A 16617-nucleotide genomic window follows, 5' to 3' on the forward strand; every position below is an offset into this window, starting at 1 on the left:
TCTAACTATTCGGTTTTTGTCTTTTCTGCTAGAGAAGCATTATATACCCCCCCCCCACACACACACACAATAGACCTTAATCAGGGTTGCACCATTTTTGATTATTGAAAAACAAGTACAGTGTGTTCGATAGACTGTGCCGTTATTTAACAACGTGTGGATTGTTCAGCTGATGCACCTTTCCAAAAGACTTTCAGTGAAAAAGAAAAACTCCAGAAAACATTTTTGAAAGTTTGATATGATCTACGACCATTCCATTGTAAAGACTGCAGGTCTATCCCTCACATGCAGCCTTGTTTTCATCCATAGTAAATTCAGTATGGTATATAATCTGACTAAGGTCTATTGCAAGCTTAAATCTCACAATTCCAACTTTCCTACTAATGCTTGAAACTTGCAATTCTGAATTAAAATCTCAACAACAAAAAAAGAAGAACTGTGAAATTAAGTCACAATTACCCTTTTTATTTTTTTATTATCCTGTGGCAGAAACAAGCTTCCGTATTTTTGTCTCTTGATTTCACTGAAATGTGGTTTAGGACATTTATGAACTGGCATTATTCTGACAGAATATGGCATAAAGATGAAGTATTATTCAACAGATGGCTCTTCCATTTTTACTCCGCCAGATATTGATGTGTTGGCCTCCTTATCCCAATTAATGGAGTCGCCACAGACACTTATCCACAAATGTTTAAGCAATCCGATTATAAATGGCATCCTTTAGCAGTAAACAAATTCCGTGCCACTGCTAATGAGCAATCAAGATTTGCATGTCAATTCTGCAGTCAAACTTCAGGATTCACAGCACATAAACAAGGCCCAGGATCCAATCGGTCAGTGATCGGAGGGACGGAACGCACAAACCTCATTGAGTTGAATATGATAACAAGGATTAGAAACAACAGCAAACTTTAAACCCCGGAGGACGAGCAATCAGATTTCTTCCACCCTAATGAGCAGGTCCACAAGACTTCTCAAAAACACTAATCAAAGTCTTGTCTTTTCCTCTTTCAGTCCACATCTAAACCACACAGGAGAACCTAAGAGAACACAGCAAAAAGAGCAAACTCCAGAAACAGCTCCGAGACATTTGTTGTTCGCTTTTGGCCATGATGGATTGGACCGGCTCACAGCTGTGACTCAGGCTGCATCCAAAAACGACCAATAGACGTCAGAGACTGTTTGGACACCAGAACCCCAGACAATCTCTTCTGATAAACAGGAGTGGTTTCCTACATTCAGTTATCACTGGGGCTGATGTGTGATGGAGGATATTTATTTGTTTTCTATAGGTGCAATGATTGAGTGTAGTTGAAAAGACACGCAGTGCATGGAAGTTGAATGCAGACACACATTAGGGATGTGGTGATGGAGGATCTGAGTTCACACTGCCTCCTACTGGTTGAACTGAGATATTACATCTTTTAATTACATTTATTTCACATAAAGTACATGCAAGAATCAGGCAAATATCCAATACTTTTTTTTAATCAACCAGTGTTTAAAAAAACAAAACACTTTTTTTAATTAAGAAAACATACAGACATGGCGAACTATACAAAGAGGTACAACAAAGACAAAAAACAGATGTATATATAGATATGTACAAGATTAAGCATTAAAATGCCATTTTAGTAACAACATTCAATAACACAAATCTAATTACCTAATATATTGAACCATTGAAACGGTTTGTACTTTATCAGTTTTGAAACACTTATAGGGTCACTGCTGTGTGTTTTTCTCAAGAATAACATGGTTTGTAAAAAACAACTGAACAGCCAAACGTACAATGGAGAACATGCATATACATGTAAATTTACACACAAACACTTTATTTCAAAATATTAAAATATAACATTAAATATAATTATTTACAACGTTCGAAACATTACACCTATTCTTTCGGGTTATTTCAAAAACCTTTCCAACGTTTCCAGACTCACTGTGGGGATCAATGCAACTTCAAAGAAAACCCTGTAAAAAAACGTATAAATAAATAACTTAGAATAATCAAATGTCACAATCTGGAGTATTTAAATATGAACAAACTGCTTCATTAGTCCAATGCTTTTAAATTGTCAACATCTGCTGTAGGCAGGCGTAACATTAAATATCACGTCAAAATGCCAATCAGGTTTGGGAAGAGCTTCAAAACAACCGAGACTCAGATAAGCAAACAGAATCTAAATTTTCTAAACATGAATTACGACTAAACTTCATCCATCTAAACTTCTCAACTGAAGTCAAATTTGTCCCAAATGCTCTCTTTACAAGGCTTGCCAACAAACGTAGCATGATGAAAAAGCACATGATTTATGTATATAAAAAAAAAAAAAAAAAAAAAAAAAACAGCAAACAATTCAGAAATGTTTAGACATAAACAAACAGAGCAAGAATCCTTTAAGTATTTGAATGGCTGAGATAAGCTATATCTTTGAACACTGTTGTACAGTATTTTGAAGTAATTGAAAATAAAATTAAAAAAAATCTAGGAAAAATTCTAAGAAAAGAAAGAAAACTTTAGAAACAGCAAACAAACTAAAACTGTTCAGAGCATAAACATACACCGCAAGGAACCTTCAAGTCAAACGTTTATATTTGAATGACGGAGATAAAAAAAAAAAAAAAAAACTAAACATTTAGCATTTTTAGATTTAGGGAGTAAAAGTAGACACAAAAAACCTACTAACTACTAAGTGCAGAGTTTAAACTGCATTGACTTACTTGTGTGCATACTTGCTCCTGACGACGGCGAGTTTACTGTCCGGCGGGCTGATGAGCATTTCATGAAGTTTTCTGACCACGGGTGCCAGATCCTCCACACTGTATCCAGAGTGAAACTCCAAACACTTTGTCTGGAAACAGAAGTGGCACATCAGTCAAAACCTACACAAACACTGAAGCGTCATTGTGAAGCTCGGAGGGGTCTAATGACTGTTACATAATGGATGTGAGACTTTAAGACTCCTGCCAAACATTTCATGTGAGAAGAACATGCCCCCGAGCTGTCAATAATTTGAGGATATGCTGGCAACAACATCCGGAGAGAAAGTAAATGAATTCAGAAGTGTGTGTGCGGTGTTTTTTTAAGGTAATTGAACTTCTCCGTAGACTGACACAGGACGCAAACCAATTACTCAAACGTTGGTCAACAAAGTCCAGCTTCAGTCTCATTAACCAAAATACATCTGCCAGTCTTAAAGGACAAATCAACCCACTACTTTAGAGTGTGAATGTGTTTGTGTGTGAGTGCAAGGACAGAAATTAACATCCGTAATGAGCAGGTACCAGGCCATCACGGAGCTGTCATCAGTGTAAGCTCATTTAGTGCTATCGGAAGAGCACAGAATACCCAAATCACAGCATACACGGAACTCACTGTGAAAGTGTGTATCACCAAGAAACGGTGCCATTTTGTGAAAATAAACTGTATAATTCATGAGCTCTGTGCTTGTGCATACATTTTAGAAGCATAAAGGTAAACACATACCCATCCTCCAAGATCCTTAGTAACCAGAGCGATGAGCACACAGGCAGAGGAGAGCAAAGATGCTCTCACGGGCACAAACTCCATCTCCAGCAAACTCAGCTCACAAATAAAGCGTGCAAGAGTCAGTGTGTCCATACCTGCATTCACACACTGCCGGGAGACGAGAGACCGTTAATCATCACACACCACAATGAGCATCCATACACTGACAAACTGCACAGAGGTGAAGTAAAGTTTTATTCTCACACACACACACAAACACAGAGAGACAGTGCCAGTACCTTCAGGCCACGCAGAAAAAAAATATAGAAAGCTCATCCAACATTCTGCACTTTTCATTCTGTGTACAGTTACTAAAAGAGGTGCTTCAGTGAGCCATAGCATGAAAGCATTTAAATGGAAACATCTGAAATGTTAAATTTTACTAGCTTGATTTTTCAATAGTTCATCCAAATGTTCATCCAAACAAAATCATTTTTGAAGAATCTTCCGGCATATCTTATACAGAAACCAATTCATAGTGACCATTGCTGTTTAGCTAAAAAAAATATATAAAGAAGAAAGAAAAAAAAGAAAAAAAAACAAATGAATTAATAAATAGAAAAAATACAGTGTGCTTAACAGCAATGGACATTAGGAACTTTGGAAAAAAACTGCACAAACATTCTTCAAAATGTCTTTTAATATAACCTACCATTATGAAATTTGGAGTCGGTAAGATTTGTAATGTTTTTGAAACGAGACTTTTATACAAAAATACATTAAAATAGTAAAATTGTGAATTATTATCATGAATTAACAGTTTTCTGTTTTAAAGTATTTTGGAATGTTACACAAAGATGATGCAAAGACATTCCTCCAGTCTTCAGAGTCACATGAATCTTCAGAAATCATTCTGGTATGTTGATTGAATGCTCAAGAAACTTGTTTTTTTATTATTATAAATATTGAAAACAATGAATAATGCACTCTATATTTTTATGGACTTATTTTTGTGGAAACCACGATAAAAAACAAATTAATTCTTGGATGAACTAAGTTATTTGAAACAGAAATCTTTTCTGATGTGATAATGCCTTTGCCTTTATCAATTCAATGCATTCTTGGTGAATAAAAGTATTAATTAAGCAAAATATGAAGAACAATATGAAGGTGGGAGAAAGTAAACTATCCGTTTATCAATAAACACAGTAAAGAATCACTCGAAAAAGAAAAAAAAAAAAGCGCTGTATAAAGTCCCTAGATAAAAGCTTTGGCATGAATAAATGTAAGTGATCTTCTTTATCTGCGTGCTGGTATTGCTTCTTTTTTTCAGAAGCCTAAGCCACCAATTAAAAAGGATTTTATTTTTATTGTGTTATTCTCTTAACTAATGTTCTTATAATTGAATATAATGGTATTATTTGTCAAATGTGCACTTTGCAGAAAGAGCAATTAGTAAAACAAGCCATTCTGCCAACAAATAAAAACACACACAAAAAGAGACACATTGTTAAATCGCAGAGCTTTAACTAAAGCTCAATTAATTCAGCTGCTGAAAATGAGAATGGATCTGACAACAGCAAACAGCAACAACCAGTGACAGCTGTTCATACACACACACACACATTCCTCAGGGAATAGAGAGGAAACAAAGAGGTCACACCTGACAAACACAAAGACATTCAACGCATGCTACCCTGCATGGTCTTTTTTTTTCTGATTTTGACATACACATTTGATGTTAATCCTGGTGTGTGTCATCTGACTCCAAAGGAGTTGCACCTGTCTCTTCAGTGAGGGTATATGCATGTGTTATCTCTCACCTTGGCGTAGCGACGGAGGAAGCGGTATGGAACCGGAATATTGATGTCAAAGTTCAGCGCCTGCAAGATGCTGATTTCCATGGCGATGAGCTGAGAACGCTTGTAGGCATCATCACAAATATACAGGAAATCATCCAGGCAAGGTGGAGCTCGCTCCTGTCGGGATACACCAGAGAGATGATGGGTAACAACTGACAAATCATACAGTACTCACTGTTTTGTTAAAGCATGCAATATGTATATTGTGCATAGTATGCAAAAATACAGCACACTATGCAGCTACTGCAACCCACCATGCAAAGTCAACTTGACCTTTGTCTAGTGAGAGGGTTGGGATTCTCAATATCCATTTTCAGATCTACTTGATCGAACTAGCAAAAGGCATTTTTCACACAAATAATGCACAAAATAGAAAAACGAAATTAAAATAAAATAAAAAAACAATTTCTTAAAATTATGAATGGATGACAAACATGCAACATGATGGTGATAATCAACCTACAGTGGTTTTTAAATGTATATATATATATATATATCTACATATATGAATGAATAAGAAAAAATTTGTGTGTGCCAGTACTTGTCACATACCTCAAAAAATAAATGGTATAATAATATACACTCACCTAAAGGATTATTATTATTAGGAACACCATACTAATACTGTGTTTGACCCCCTTTCGCCCTTCAGAACTGCCTTAATTTTACGTGGCATTGATTCAACAAGGTGCTGAAAGCATTCTTTAGAAATGTTGACCCATATTGATAGGATAGCATCTTGCATTTTATGGAGATTTGTGGGATGCACATCCAGGGCACGAAGCTCCCGTTCCACCACATCCCAAAGATGCTCTATTGGGTTGAGATCTGGTGACTGTGGGGGCATTTTAGTACAGTGAACTCATTGTCATGTTCAAGAAACCAATTTGAAATGATTCAAGCTGTGTGACGTGGTGCATTATCCTGCTGAAAGTAGCCATCAGAGGATGGGTACATGGTGGAAATAAAGGGATGGACATGGTCAGAAACAATGCTCAGGTAGGCAGTGGGATTTAAACGATGCCCAATTGGCACTAAGGGGCCTAAAGTGTGCCAAGAAAACATCCCCCACACCATTACACCACCACCACCACAAGCCAGCCTAGTGGTAACAAGGCATGATGGATCCATGTTCTCATTCTGTTTACGCCAAATTCTGACTCTACCATCTGAATGTCTCAACAGAAATCGAGACTCATCAGACCAGGCAACATTTTTCCAGTCTTCAACTGTCCAATTTTGGTGAGCTCGTGCAAATTTTAGCCTCTTTTCATATTTGTAGTGGAGATGGGTGGTACCCGGTGGGGTCTTCTGCTGTTGTAGCCCATCCGCCTCAAGGTTGTGCGTGTTGTGGCTTCACAAATGCTTTGCTGCATACCTCGGTTGCAAAGAGTGGTTATTTCAGTCAAAGTTGCTCTTCTATCATCTTGAATCAGTCGGCCCATTCTCCTCTGACCTCTAGCATCAACAAGGCATTTTCACCCACAGGACTGCTGCATACTGGATGTTTTTCCCTTTTCTCACAATGCTTTGTAAACCCTATAAATGGTTATGCGTGAAAATCCCACTAACTGAGCAGATTGTGTAATACTCAGACCGGCCCGTCTGGCACCAACAACCATGCCACACTCAAAATTGCTTAAATAACCTTTCTTTCCCATTCTGACATTCAGTTTGGAGTTCAGGAGATTGTCTTGACCAGAACCACACCCCTAAATGCATTGAAGCAACTGCCATGTGATTGGTTGATTAGATAATTGCATTAATGAGAAATTTAACAGGTGTTCCTAATAATCCTGTAGGTGAGTGTATATATGTATATATAAAATACATTATAATAATTATAATATAATAATAAAACATAATATGCATTAGGTGATAATTTGATACATGTATATTTTTTTAAAAAGCTAAAAAAAATATTCTGGATAATAAAATATATTTTTTATAGGATTTAAAAGAACCTGGATTTAGTCTTTAAATGCACACTTTTAATGAGTAATTAAATTTCTATCAGGTTTCGTGTGTGTGTGCGAGATAATGACTGAATGACTAAGTCTTTGAGTAATTACACCTAAGCTCAGAAAAGTGTGGTTCTAAAGGAATGGCTTTCAGCTATCATGAGAAAGCATATGTCTTACCTCAAACTTAGAAGCAATGAGCATGGCAGTGGAACCAATGAGCTGTAAAGACTCCCGCTTGGCCTGGCTCACAGCCAGATAATGATCCGTCATTTTCACAGCAAGGTACAGAGTCTCATGATTCAGCTCAAAATTCTCCTGCAGAATAAAGAGCAAGAATAAAGCCACATCAGAAGCCAACTACCCTTTACTAGACTTATCAAAACAGCACATTTGACACGAGGCCAAACACTGACACTTACCTGGACCTCCACCAGCCAGTCCACCAGAATCGCTCTCATATTACTGTTTAGATTTGGCTGATCGGCCATGTAGTCATGTAAGACAAACTTTTCCTGTGAATAAAACAAATACAACACTTCAGCTTGATGTCTGTTCCTCAATTTGCAAGCTCATTAATGACCTACTCACTACTAAACCAACCTCTCTGCTCTTGAGGTAGTCAAAAATATCTTTAGCGTACTCCACTGTATGTGTAGAGTCACTGAGGTGCTCTGAATCAATGTCAAACTCAGGAGGAATCTGAAAGATTAGAAAACAAAGTTTGTTTGTGTTTAGGAATCTGTATACATGAAGAAAAAAATTAAGCTCTTGATAACCCCCCAAATTTTTTAAAAATATGCCCAGCCGGAAGAATTTAATGAGTGATCTTTAATTACATTAGCATTCATTTGAATTTACTTTTTTATTTATGTTTCTACATTTAAAGGGGTCATACGATGCAATTTAAAATTTTCCTTTCTCTTTAGAGTGTTAAAAGCTCTTGGTGCATGAAGAAGATCTGTAAAGTTGCAAAGACTAAAGTCTCAAATCCAAAGAGATTCAAGAGACTCTGTCACACACCCCTAAAACATGCCCCCACATATTTACGTCACTATGTGGAAATATTTGCGTAATGTCGCCCAAATGTCCACGCAAAGAAAGTAACCACAGTTAGTGTAGAAGCAACCATGTCAGGGAGATGCTGTGTGTTTCTAGGCGAAAGCAAAAGCACTTTATTTTGCTTTCCGAAATTAGATGCATCTAGGAATTTTTAACAGCAATGCATTTTATGGATGACCGTTTCGTAAACATAGGAGAGAAAGTAATTCACATACGAGCTTCATCACTGTGTCGGTCACGCGATTCTGTTCCCCTTTCGGGCTTCAACTGATGGTAAAGGGTACATGATTAACTGTATTTACATTTATTTTGAAAGATGAATCTCGTGATAATGGAAAGCGGTGTAACATTTCTGACAACTGCTTGCAGTGTTCGAGCAATCATAATGCACTGGGTCAGTTTGTGAAAAATTTTGTTTTTTTGAACACTAAAGCATGTCAACATATTCTGCTACAAAGAACCAAATAATGATCTTTAAAAAAGCATCATATGACCCCTTTAATGCAATATGTCTGTGGGGTATCTTTGGCAGTAAACCGCTCCAAACTTTTAAACACCTTGGAACAACTGGGTATTTACATTATCATAAATATTTGCATCCCTGCCAATTCTGTCATGGTGTAATAATATCCTGATCTTAATAAGTATGGCACCAGTGCTGCAGACCTAGGCCTTACCTCTGGAGGCTGTAGGTGTGGAGGAATTGGAGCTTTGGAAGAAGGTTCTTCCAGTTTCTCAATCTTGAATTCCGCATTCTTGAGTTCATCTAACTTGTCCTCTGAATTGATCACAGATCTGAGAGAAGAAAAGATAAACAATCTGAATATTCTGGGCCAATCATTTCAAAGTACATGCAAAAAACCTCATTGTAAGGTAGGGTAAAGATAAAGAGCCAATAAAATATGACTTACTTTGAGTTGACATCATTCTTAGAAAGTACTGAGACCTTCTTCTGCAGTTTCTTGACAGGATCTTTCTTCTTGATGGGGTTGCTTAGCTCAATCTTGTGTGCCTTAACAGAGGTGCATTTTAACAGTTTAAAAGAGTGGATTTTCACTAAAGAACAATCTGCTGAGATTTTGTTAAAACTAGCATGAGTCACACAAAATCAATCAAATTGGTTGGATCTGAGATCAATAAGAATGAATAGAAGGTGTTAGACAACGGCGAATAGAACACCATAATTTGCATTTGAGAGCACCTCACCTGGAAAGCAGACCCACCAAAGGATTGCCCATCTGAGTTAATAAAAGGTGAGATCTCCTGCTTTTGTGTACAGTCTGTAATTTACTGCTTGAGCATGAATGAGATTTCAATGAGCTCATGCCGATTTGCATCATTCAAGAAATCTCCTGGTGTTAGTGGGGTTACAAGATAGACGCTTAACACTTACTGGTCTGACATCATCAGAATCAAACCGAGGGGCCAAAAAACACTGAGAGACAGCCTAGTCAGGCAACACAAAAGCAACAAAACTGTGGTGCATGTATACAAAAGCATGGATGAACAAGAAGTTTAAATAGCACCCGTACATTGGTGATGTCCACGAAAGCAGTTCTTTTCTTAGGGGCCCCTTGGGGAGAAGAAGATGAGCGCTTGGTCTGAGGGCCATCCTGTTTAAACACATCAGTACAATACAAAAATCAGATCAACAACAATCAAATCAGCTAAGATATAAGTTGTTTTCATATCTGATCTAATCTCGTTGAATAACTGTTGTATAACCTGGTCCTCCAGTCCTTTGGGGTGAAGTTTGGGGATTTTACTGGTGGTGGGCTTCTTTCCTCTCGAAAAAGGCATCTTGTAGTTCTGATCCTTCACAGTTATATCCTCTTTAAAATGTGAAGTATACAAAGAATGAATGAAAAACTAAAGATCGCTGCACCAGTGCACACTTCGTTCAGAAAAAACACACACACACACACACACACACACACACACACACACACTCGTTGTGCTCCACAAGATTACTAAACTTTCAAACAAAGCTTGGTATAGAATTGTTTTGAGCGCAGGAAGCATTAAGTCCGTCGTTAAACAACAACACGCGAGCGACTGTTTCGTTTAGTCTTGCCACAGATTTCATAGCTGCACAAAAATGAACTTACCCTTTTTCACGATACGCTGAACAACCTCAATTAAACCAGGAAAATATTTTGAAATAGAATATGTGCAAACATCCACGAAAAGTACAACGAAAAGCTATCCAGACTGAAACAGACACACGACTACGGTCTGCGTGCGTCCAAAACTACACGCAGAGATTTGATTGGCCGACTGCACCTCGCTGTAGGCCAATGAGCGTCGAGCTAGGATGCCGTTGTTAAGGGGCGGGACAATAGAATTTTCAAAAACACCCTAGCAACCAATAGGAATAGAGCTCGCCTTCTTTTGACGTTTGAGTAAGCGGACGTTGAGAGGAATGTGCATAATGACACCCACAGGGGTTTGTTTATTAGATAAAATAATTTGTATAATGTTACGTAATAGTGAACAGTATTTCTATTATTGTCTTCACAGTGAAGCCACACCTCCCAGCCACCCACACGCACATTGACGCAGTGCATGTCTTTAACAAAGGAAATCAACAAGTCTGCAAACTCAAACTGTCTCTGAGCCCATCATTCACAGACTCAAATCTATCAAGAAGAACTTGTTTGACTGATATCCCTCGACAAGGTATCGTATGGAGAAAAAAAAACTGTATTTTTACAAGTGTATGAAGAGGTGAATTTATTTAATTTTTTAGTTTAGTTAATTATCATCACTTATATTATAAATTTTTTATTATTTTCATTTTGCAAAATTAATATATATATATATATATATATATATATATATATATATATATATATATATATATATATATATATATATATATATATATTGCCCTCTTGTTTGTCAGCATTAGAAAGTTATTTATTATGTGTAAGATCAGATGCCATAAAATATGGGGATGAAAAATCATATTATCAGGCATTTTAAATCCATTTTATGTGACATTTGATATTAGCTTGCATCTATTACTGGTAATATGTTTTTCATCCTCTTAGCAAGTGTTTTGTACATGCTTTTACTTCTTAATATCTTTTAGCAATACCAGGAAATATGATGAATCCCACGCGCTACAGCTTTTATTTAATGGGGCATTTGATGTCAAAGAGCATCGCATTTCCTTGGACCAGTTCGATCACTCATTTTATTAATGCCTAAAACTTCCATCATCTGTGGTTTATCAGAGTCTGCTTTGAGTGTTTCATGTTTCCTTTGAAAATGTCAAAGTATTATAAAACATAAACAATAGAGAACCAAAGACCTTTCAAGGTGATGTCCTGCACAACACCACCCAGGAGACCTTTTATTTCCAGTTCTCTTTAAATACTCAAAATCTAACTTGGACCGACTGCAGCTAACAGGTTATGCATGTGTTGTAGCGTTCATTGCCAAATGAAATAAATATGTGGGTGCTGCCACTGACTCAAAGTGCTTTACAAGTGTTAGTCTGAGCTGATGTTTATCAGAGCTGTAACATACATCCTCTCACAAGCCTCTTTTTCTGTTTCTCTTCACACTCATATGGCAACCTTTGTTTCGTTGGGTATAAAGGTTGCCTGATGATCTAGAACAATTATCTTTCATATCAGTCTTAATTATTAAGGGAAATTCTGCAGAAACATTTCTACCCTCATACTTTCCTGTCAGTCACATGACCTATTTCCTGTAAGAGCAATTCTTTGATCACTTGTGGTTTTCAGTTCCTTTTCTGCTCATTTAAGACTCACTTTTCTTTCATTGCTCTCGGATTAGTTTAGTTGGTAATATACCAAAGTTTTGCATTTAAATGTACTTTCTTTGCTTCAGTCCCGAACTCTACTGCCGCTATTATCAAATGTTCAGCTCTCATGATGTACTAGTCAAACACTTTACAAGTTAATGTTATCTATGGATAAAATAAGGGGTCTATGAGGTGCGACCATATACACCATCACAGATAGTAAAAAAAAAAAAAAACAGTGCTTCTTTTGTCCTCAGCGATAATTGAATAATAACATGTAACAAACATGCCCTTGAAGATCTACCTCCAAAGAATCACATCCTTCAGTTTGACTTCATTGACAATCATTGGCAGGTGTGTTAGAAAAGAGTTGGAACAAAATCATGCAGATTATGTCTCCAAGAGCATTATTAGGCAACCCTACAATATCGACGTACTCCTGTTAGTCTGTTGTACAAAATAGACTTATCATGGCTCAATATATTATTATTATTATTATTATTATCATCATTAGGGATGCACTGATATTAAAATTGACTAATAGTGATAAGCTGAGTGATTATTAGTCAAATATAATTAGATGTTTTGTGCAATAACTTTCACAAATTTGTGTAAATAAATGTGATTAGTTTATGTATTTTTTTTTTACAAATATATTATAACTATTTTTTTTCAGATGATTAATGAAGATTGGCTGTGCAGCTCATTAAAGCTATGTGATCTAGTCACCACTTCAGAATCTGCTCACTCTGATGTAAGTACAGAAAGTTTTGCTCAGTGTTTAGTATAAAAGTAAATGAAATCAAAACACAGTTCTAAGACGTTTTATTCTCTTCGAAATTTAGTTTACAAAGCTTAACATCATCGAAAAACAGCTAAAATTGAAAAGAATAATTGTTCACTGTATAAATTGTATTAGCGACCAGCTCAAAGTGAAGTCTCGTTTTTTTTTACCTCAGGACTCTGCGCAGGTAGTAATTAACAGTGATTCATGCCCACAACCTGCTTATAACCTATCATCAATCCAACACACTCTGGAAACATACAGCCATTTGCTGGATGTAACATTAGAACAGAACTTAGAGCCCATTCAACACTTTGCACAGATGACTGCCAAAACTATTATAGATTCAGCCATCAGGATCAGAGACCCAAGAGAATCCATCAAGCTGAGAGGGGACGACGTTGAGATGCTGGCTGAAGAGTTAACTTTACAAGTCTGTTGCAAAGCATTAGAAGAGATGGAGAGGCATCATTACTCTGATGATCCATCTTCCAAAAGTTTGGATGATAAAGAGGGGACTCATGGAAATGCATCGGCCCTGTGCTCCTCAGGCTACAACTGTGACAAAAACACATCTGAAGTGGAAACAGACAACAAGATGGAGGAATATGATGGCACATCTGCCACTGTATATGCTACTTCATTGAAAAGCATGGCTAGTCTGGGCTCTATTGAGTACCCCGATGCTCCTCCAAGCACCCCTTTACTTCCAGAGATGATCAGGAGTCGAGCCAGTTTCACAAGGAAGCTCAAGGGAGGACTGGCTAAAGAGTTCCTTCCTTCACCCCCTCCTCCGACCCCCAAAGACCACATGCAACCATTAGTAGAGAACCAAATGCCAGACGCGTCTGCTGACTTCATGGTGAGACTGATGCGCTCACTTTCACTGGAGTGCTGTCGAAATGGAGGTCTGGACGAAGACAAGAATGGAGAAGTCGAAGATAGTGGACTCCAAAATGATGTTGCCAGGCTAACTGACTATGCAGCTCAAATTTCTGCAGACATCCTTCATTTTATCACCACAAACGAGATCAAAGTAAAAGATGAGGGTGGTGTGCAGAGCATGTGGGCTATTGCTGACCAACTAGCGGGTGAGATTGTCACAACGGTTCCAGCAGAGGTGATGGCGAGAGGAGAAAGAAAAGTTTTGGAGGAAGAAACAACATCATACTCAACATATAACACAAGGTCTAAGATCTCTATAACAGACGGGGTGAATGTTTTAGCTAGTGAGCTAATCATTAATGCTATGCTTCATGCTTTTGCTAAGCTAGAACAGGGTGTGTTTAAACATGGCACCCAGCCCCATCTTTCAGGCCAAACTGTAGAACCACAGCCATGGGAAGAAGGAAGATATTCAAACACACTCTGTAAAGACTCGATCAACTCCCACGAAGCCAAACCCTTCAGATGTTGCAGCGATAAATCAGAACTGAGACCTATTACAGATGATGCCATAAAAGTGAAATCATCGGTAGACACATTTGCCAATGACTTTGCAGAAGACGTGCTTCAGCATTCTGTGTTTGACGCTTCCAGCTTACTGTTTAACTATAAGCAATCTCAGAGAGCAGAATTTGGCCCAGAGAAAGATGTTAAACCATGGCTAATCAAAATGTGTGCTGGGGAAAGTCCTGTCCAGGAACTGCAGTGTGCTCTACTCTGGGCCGCAGCGTCTCACAAAGGGACTAAAGCACTTCAGTTTGAGCTTCCAGACAAAAGCCTTCAACAAAAGGTACAGAATATTACAGTTTTCACAGACTGACTTTTATATAGCCTAATAACGTTTTTCTTTAAGGCCATTTACACCAAACACAAGAACTATTATGATTACAATAAAGTTTTAAACATCATTTTAATTCTGTGAAAATAGTAAAGTCCACACAACAGCTATAACAATAATAACCCAGGAAAATAATTACTTTGGAATGATTTTTTCCAAGTCATGAACAATAAAAATACTGATAGCCAATCCCTCCGGTTTTAAAGAGCTCGAACATTTAAAGCAGCAGATGAACTACCATGGACTTATAAATTATGTTAGCACCCATTGGTGTGTATGTTAATATAATCATTCTTGGTAAGAACAGGTCTTCAGCTATGATGTGAAATTCTGTATTCTCATACAATTTAGTATGCTTATTAAAATGTAAAGCTATCGTTATAGTTATGGTTTTTAGTATGAATGGGCTCAAAACATTAACATATTTTTGAGGTGAGTTGTAAGAGTAGATCAGGTAGGTTACCTGTGTTATGGACTTCAGTTTTAATTTTGCACATGCATTTACATTTCAAATCAAATTTTGATTTGTTCAGTATTATTTTTATATCAACCCTCAATCCTTTTTGGAAAAAAAAAATATCATTCATTAATAATCATATTTAGCATTTTAGTTGAAAATAGTACGATTTTTTTTTTTTTAATCCTAAAACAATTTTTTAATAAACACATAAAACATAGTGTTACAACTCACCCAATTTTTGCAACTATTAGTTGCTGAAATAATGAGACAATAGCTTTGGATTTATTAACATCCGTTTGGAAACCAAATTTTACTTGTTCAGAATTATTTTACACCAACATCCAGTCAATAATTTTTAAGATCATAATTCAAAAATTTCAGAAAAAGGAAACATTTTATCACAAAAAAATGGTTAAATAAATAAAATAAAACATGTCAGTAACAATAGCATAACAATTAAAAATATTTGCATTGAGGTCGCAGTATAAGTAAATACAGAAACATATTCATAAATCAAATTAAAACCGAGAAGAGAATTTAATTGATTTTTCTTTCTGAAAGGGATTTTGTCCTGTCTTGTAAATCCTTTTTAATAAACCGACTCATCACATTTTACAACAATCCTAGTTACCATCTTATACAACAGCTTTGAGTTTATTACAAGAGTATAAGGAAGCACTATAATTATTTGATGCCATTCATTATACTACCCATACAGGCTGAATAGCTTTAAAAGAGCCAATCATTTTATATTAAAATCCTCACAATGAGTTCTATCATTTTCATTGTAAAATTATTGTATTACGTTTCCTTACTTTCCCGTAGCTTGGCAGCCTCTCTCGGAGTGCCCGTCTGAATGGCTGGACGGTGGGTGCTTTGATGGCTTCTCTCCATGAGTTTTGTGACGTGCATCAAGAGACCAGCAGAGGGCTCCATACGAGCTCTGATTCTCTCCTGGAGCATCTGCAGCACCTGATTGATAATGTGCATTTAAACTGATCTTAAAGCTTTACTCTTGCAGAGCTGATCAGTGATCCATGCAACACCCCCTGAAATAAAAAACGGAAAACCACAGACATTCATCTTCATCTACACATCCCATCTTTCACATCCCAAACATTAATAAAAGGAGACAAAGCCATAACAAAGCATAAACAGTTATAATCAATTTCACTCTGGCCCATTGAAAATGAGCCCTTAAAGACGAAACAGCTGCATGCACGCGGTCTGTTTATACCGAAATAAGATTTGCTCTCTTGGTCCAAGTGCTCAAACCACAGCCATTATTAGGTAAGCGGAAATCTGACTACAAATCAGCTTTGGAAGTTACAACCACCCAAAACACACTGACACATTCTTGATCCTGTATTCTGTATGTCCCCCTGCTGTTATTTTTTCAAAAACATGTCAAGTATCTATAATAAAGTGTGTCTGAAAATGATAAACAGTGAA

The 16617-nt window shown here is 36.9% G+C and overlaps 2 protein-coding genes across 4 annotated transcripts; one reads left to right on the forward strand and one right to left on the reverse strand.

The window, feature by feature from the left end:
- Positions 1 to 1378: 1378 nt before the first annotated feature.
- LOC113105735 (G2/mitotic-specific cyclin-B3-like) lies at positions 1379 to 10632 on the reverse strand. Of its 2 annotated transcripts, XM_026266994.1 has the most exons (13): positions 10472 to 10632; positions 10089 to 10195; positions 9896 to 9976; positions 9757 to 9810; positions 9275 to 9375; positions 9041 to 9158; positions 7905 to 8003; positions 7724 to 7816; positions 7482 to 7619; positions 5302 to 5457; positions 3497 to 3646; positions 2731 to 2861; positions 1379 to 1980 (listed from the first exon to the last, which is right to left on the reverse strand). In XM_026266994.1, the coding sequence occupies exons 2-13, from the start codon at positions 10161 to 10163 to the stop codon at positions 1914 to 1916; spliced, it is 1263 nt and encodes a 420-aa protein (XP_026122779.1). In that variant the 5' UTR covers positions 10164 to 10195; positions 10472 to 10632; the 3' UTR covers positions 1379 to 1913. The 2 variants fall into 2 exon arrangements, with proteins under 2 accessions (XP_026122779.1, XP_026122780.1); XM_026266995.1 differs by lacking the exon at positions 9757 to 9810.
- Positions 10633 to 10765: 133 nt separating this feature from the next.
- Positions 10766 to 16617, forward strand: LOC113105733 (uncharacterized). 2 transcript variants are annotated; one of them, XM_026266993.1, is made up of 5 exons: positions 10795 to 10809; positions 10884 to 11042; positions 12815 to 12892; positions 13098 to 14657; positions 15991 to 16617. In XM_026266993.1, exons 3-5 carry the CDS (start codon positions 12815 to 12817, stop codon positions 16162 to 16164), a joined length of 1812 nt encoding a protein of 603 aa, XP_026122778.1. In that variant the 5' UTR covers positions 10795 to 10809; positions 10884 to 11042; the 3' UTR covers positions 16165 to 16617. The 2 variants fall into 2 exon arrangements, with proteins under 2 accessions (XP_026122777.1, XP_026122778.1); XM_026266992.1 differs by having other exon boundaries at positions 10766 to 11042.

The sequence above is a fragment of the Carassius auratus genome, chromosome 7 (genome assembly GCF_003368295.1).
Source record: "Carassius auratus strain Wakin chromosome 7, ASM336829v1, whole genome shotgun sequence".
NCBI lineage: Eukaryota > Metazoa > Chordata > Actinopteri > Cypriniformes > Cyprinidae > Carassius > Carassius auratus.

Bases quoted from the DNA above. Each gene is read 5' to 3' on its own strand.
- LOC113105735 (XM_026266994.1), bottom strand. From the start codon at position 10,163: ATGCCTTTTTCGAGAGGAAAGAAGCCCACCACCAGTAAAATCCCCAAA. The intron at 9,977-10,088 runs GTTATACAACAG...GTGTTTAAACAG, and splicing joins CCAAAGGACTGGAGGACCAG to GATGGCCCTCAGACCAAGCG. The intron at 9,376-9,756 runs GTAAGTGTTAAG...ACCTCTGTTAAG, and splicing joins ATTCTGATGATGTCAGACCA to GCACACAAGATTGAGCTAAG.
- LOC113105733 (XM_026266992.1), top strand. From the start codon at position 12,815: ATGATTAATGAAGATTGGCTGTGCAGCTCATTAAAGCTATGTGATCTA. The intron at 12,893-13,097 runs GTAAGTACAGAA...TTTTTACCTCAG, and splicing joins CAGAATCTGCTCACTCTGAT to GACTCTGCGCAGGTAGTAAT. The intron at 14,658-15,990 runs GTACAGAATATT...ACTTTCCCGTAG, and splicing joins ACAAAAGCCTTCAACAAAAG to CTTGGCAGCCTCTCTCGGAG.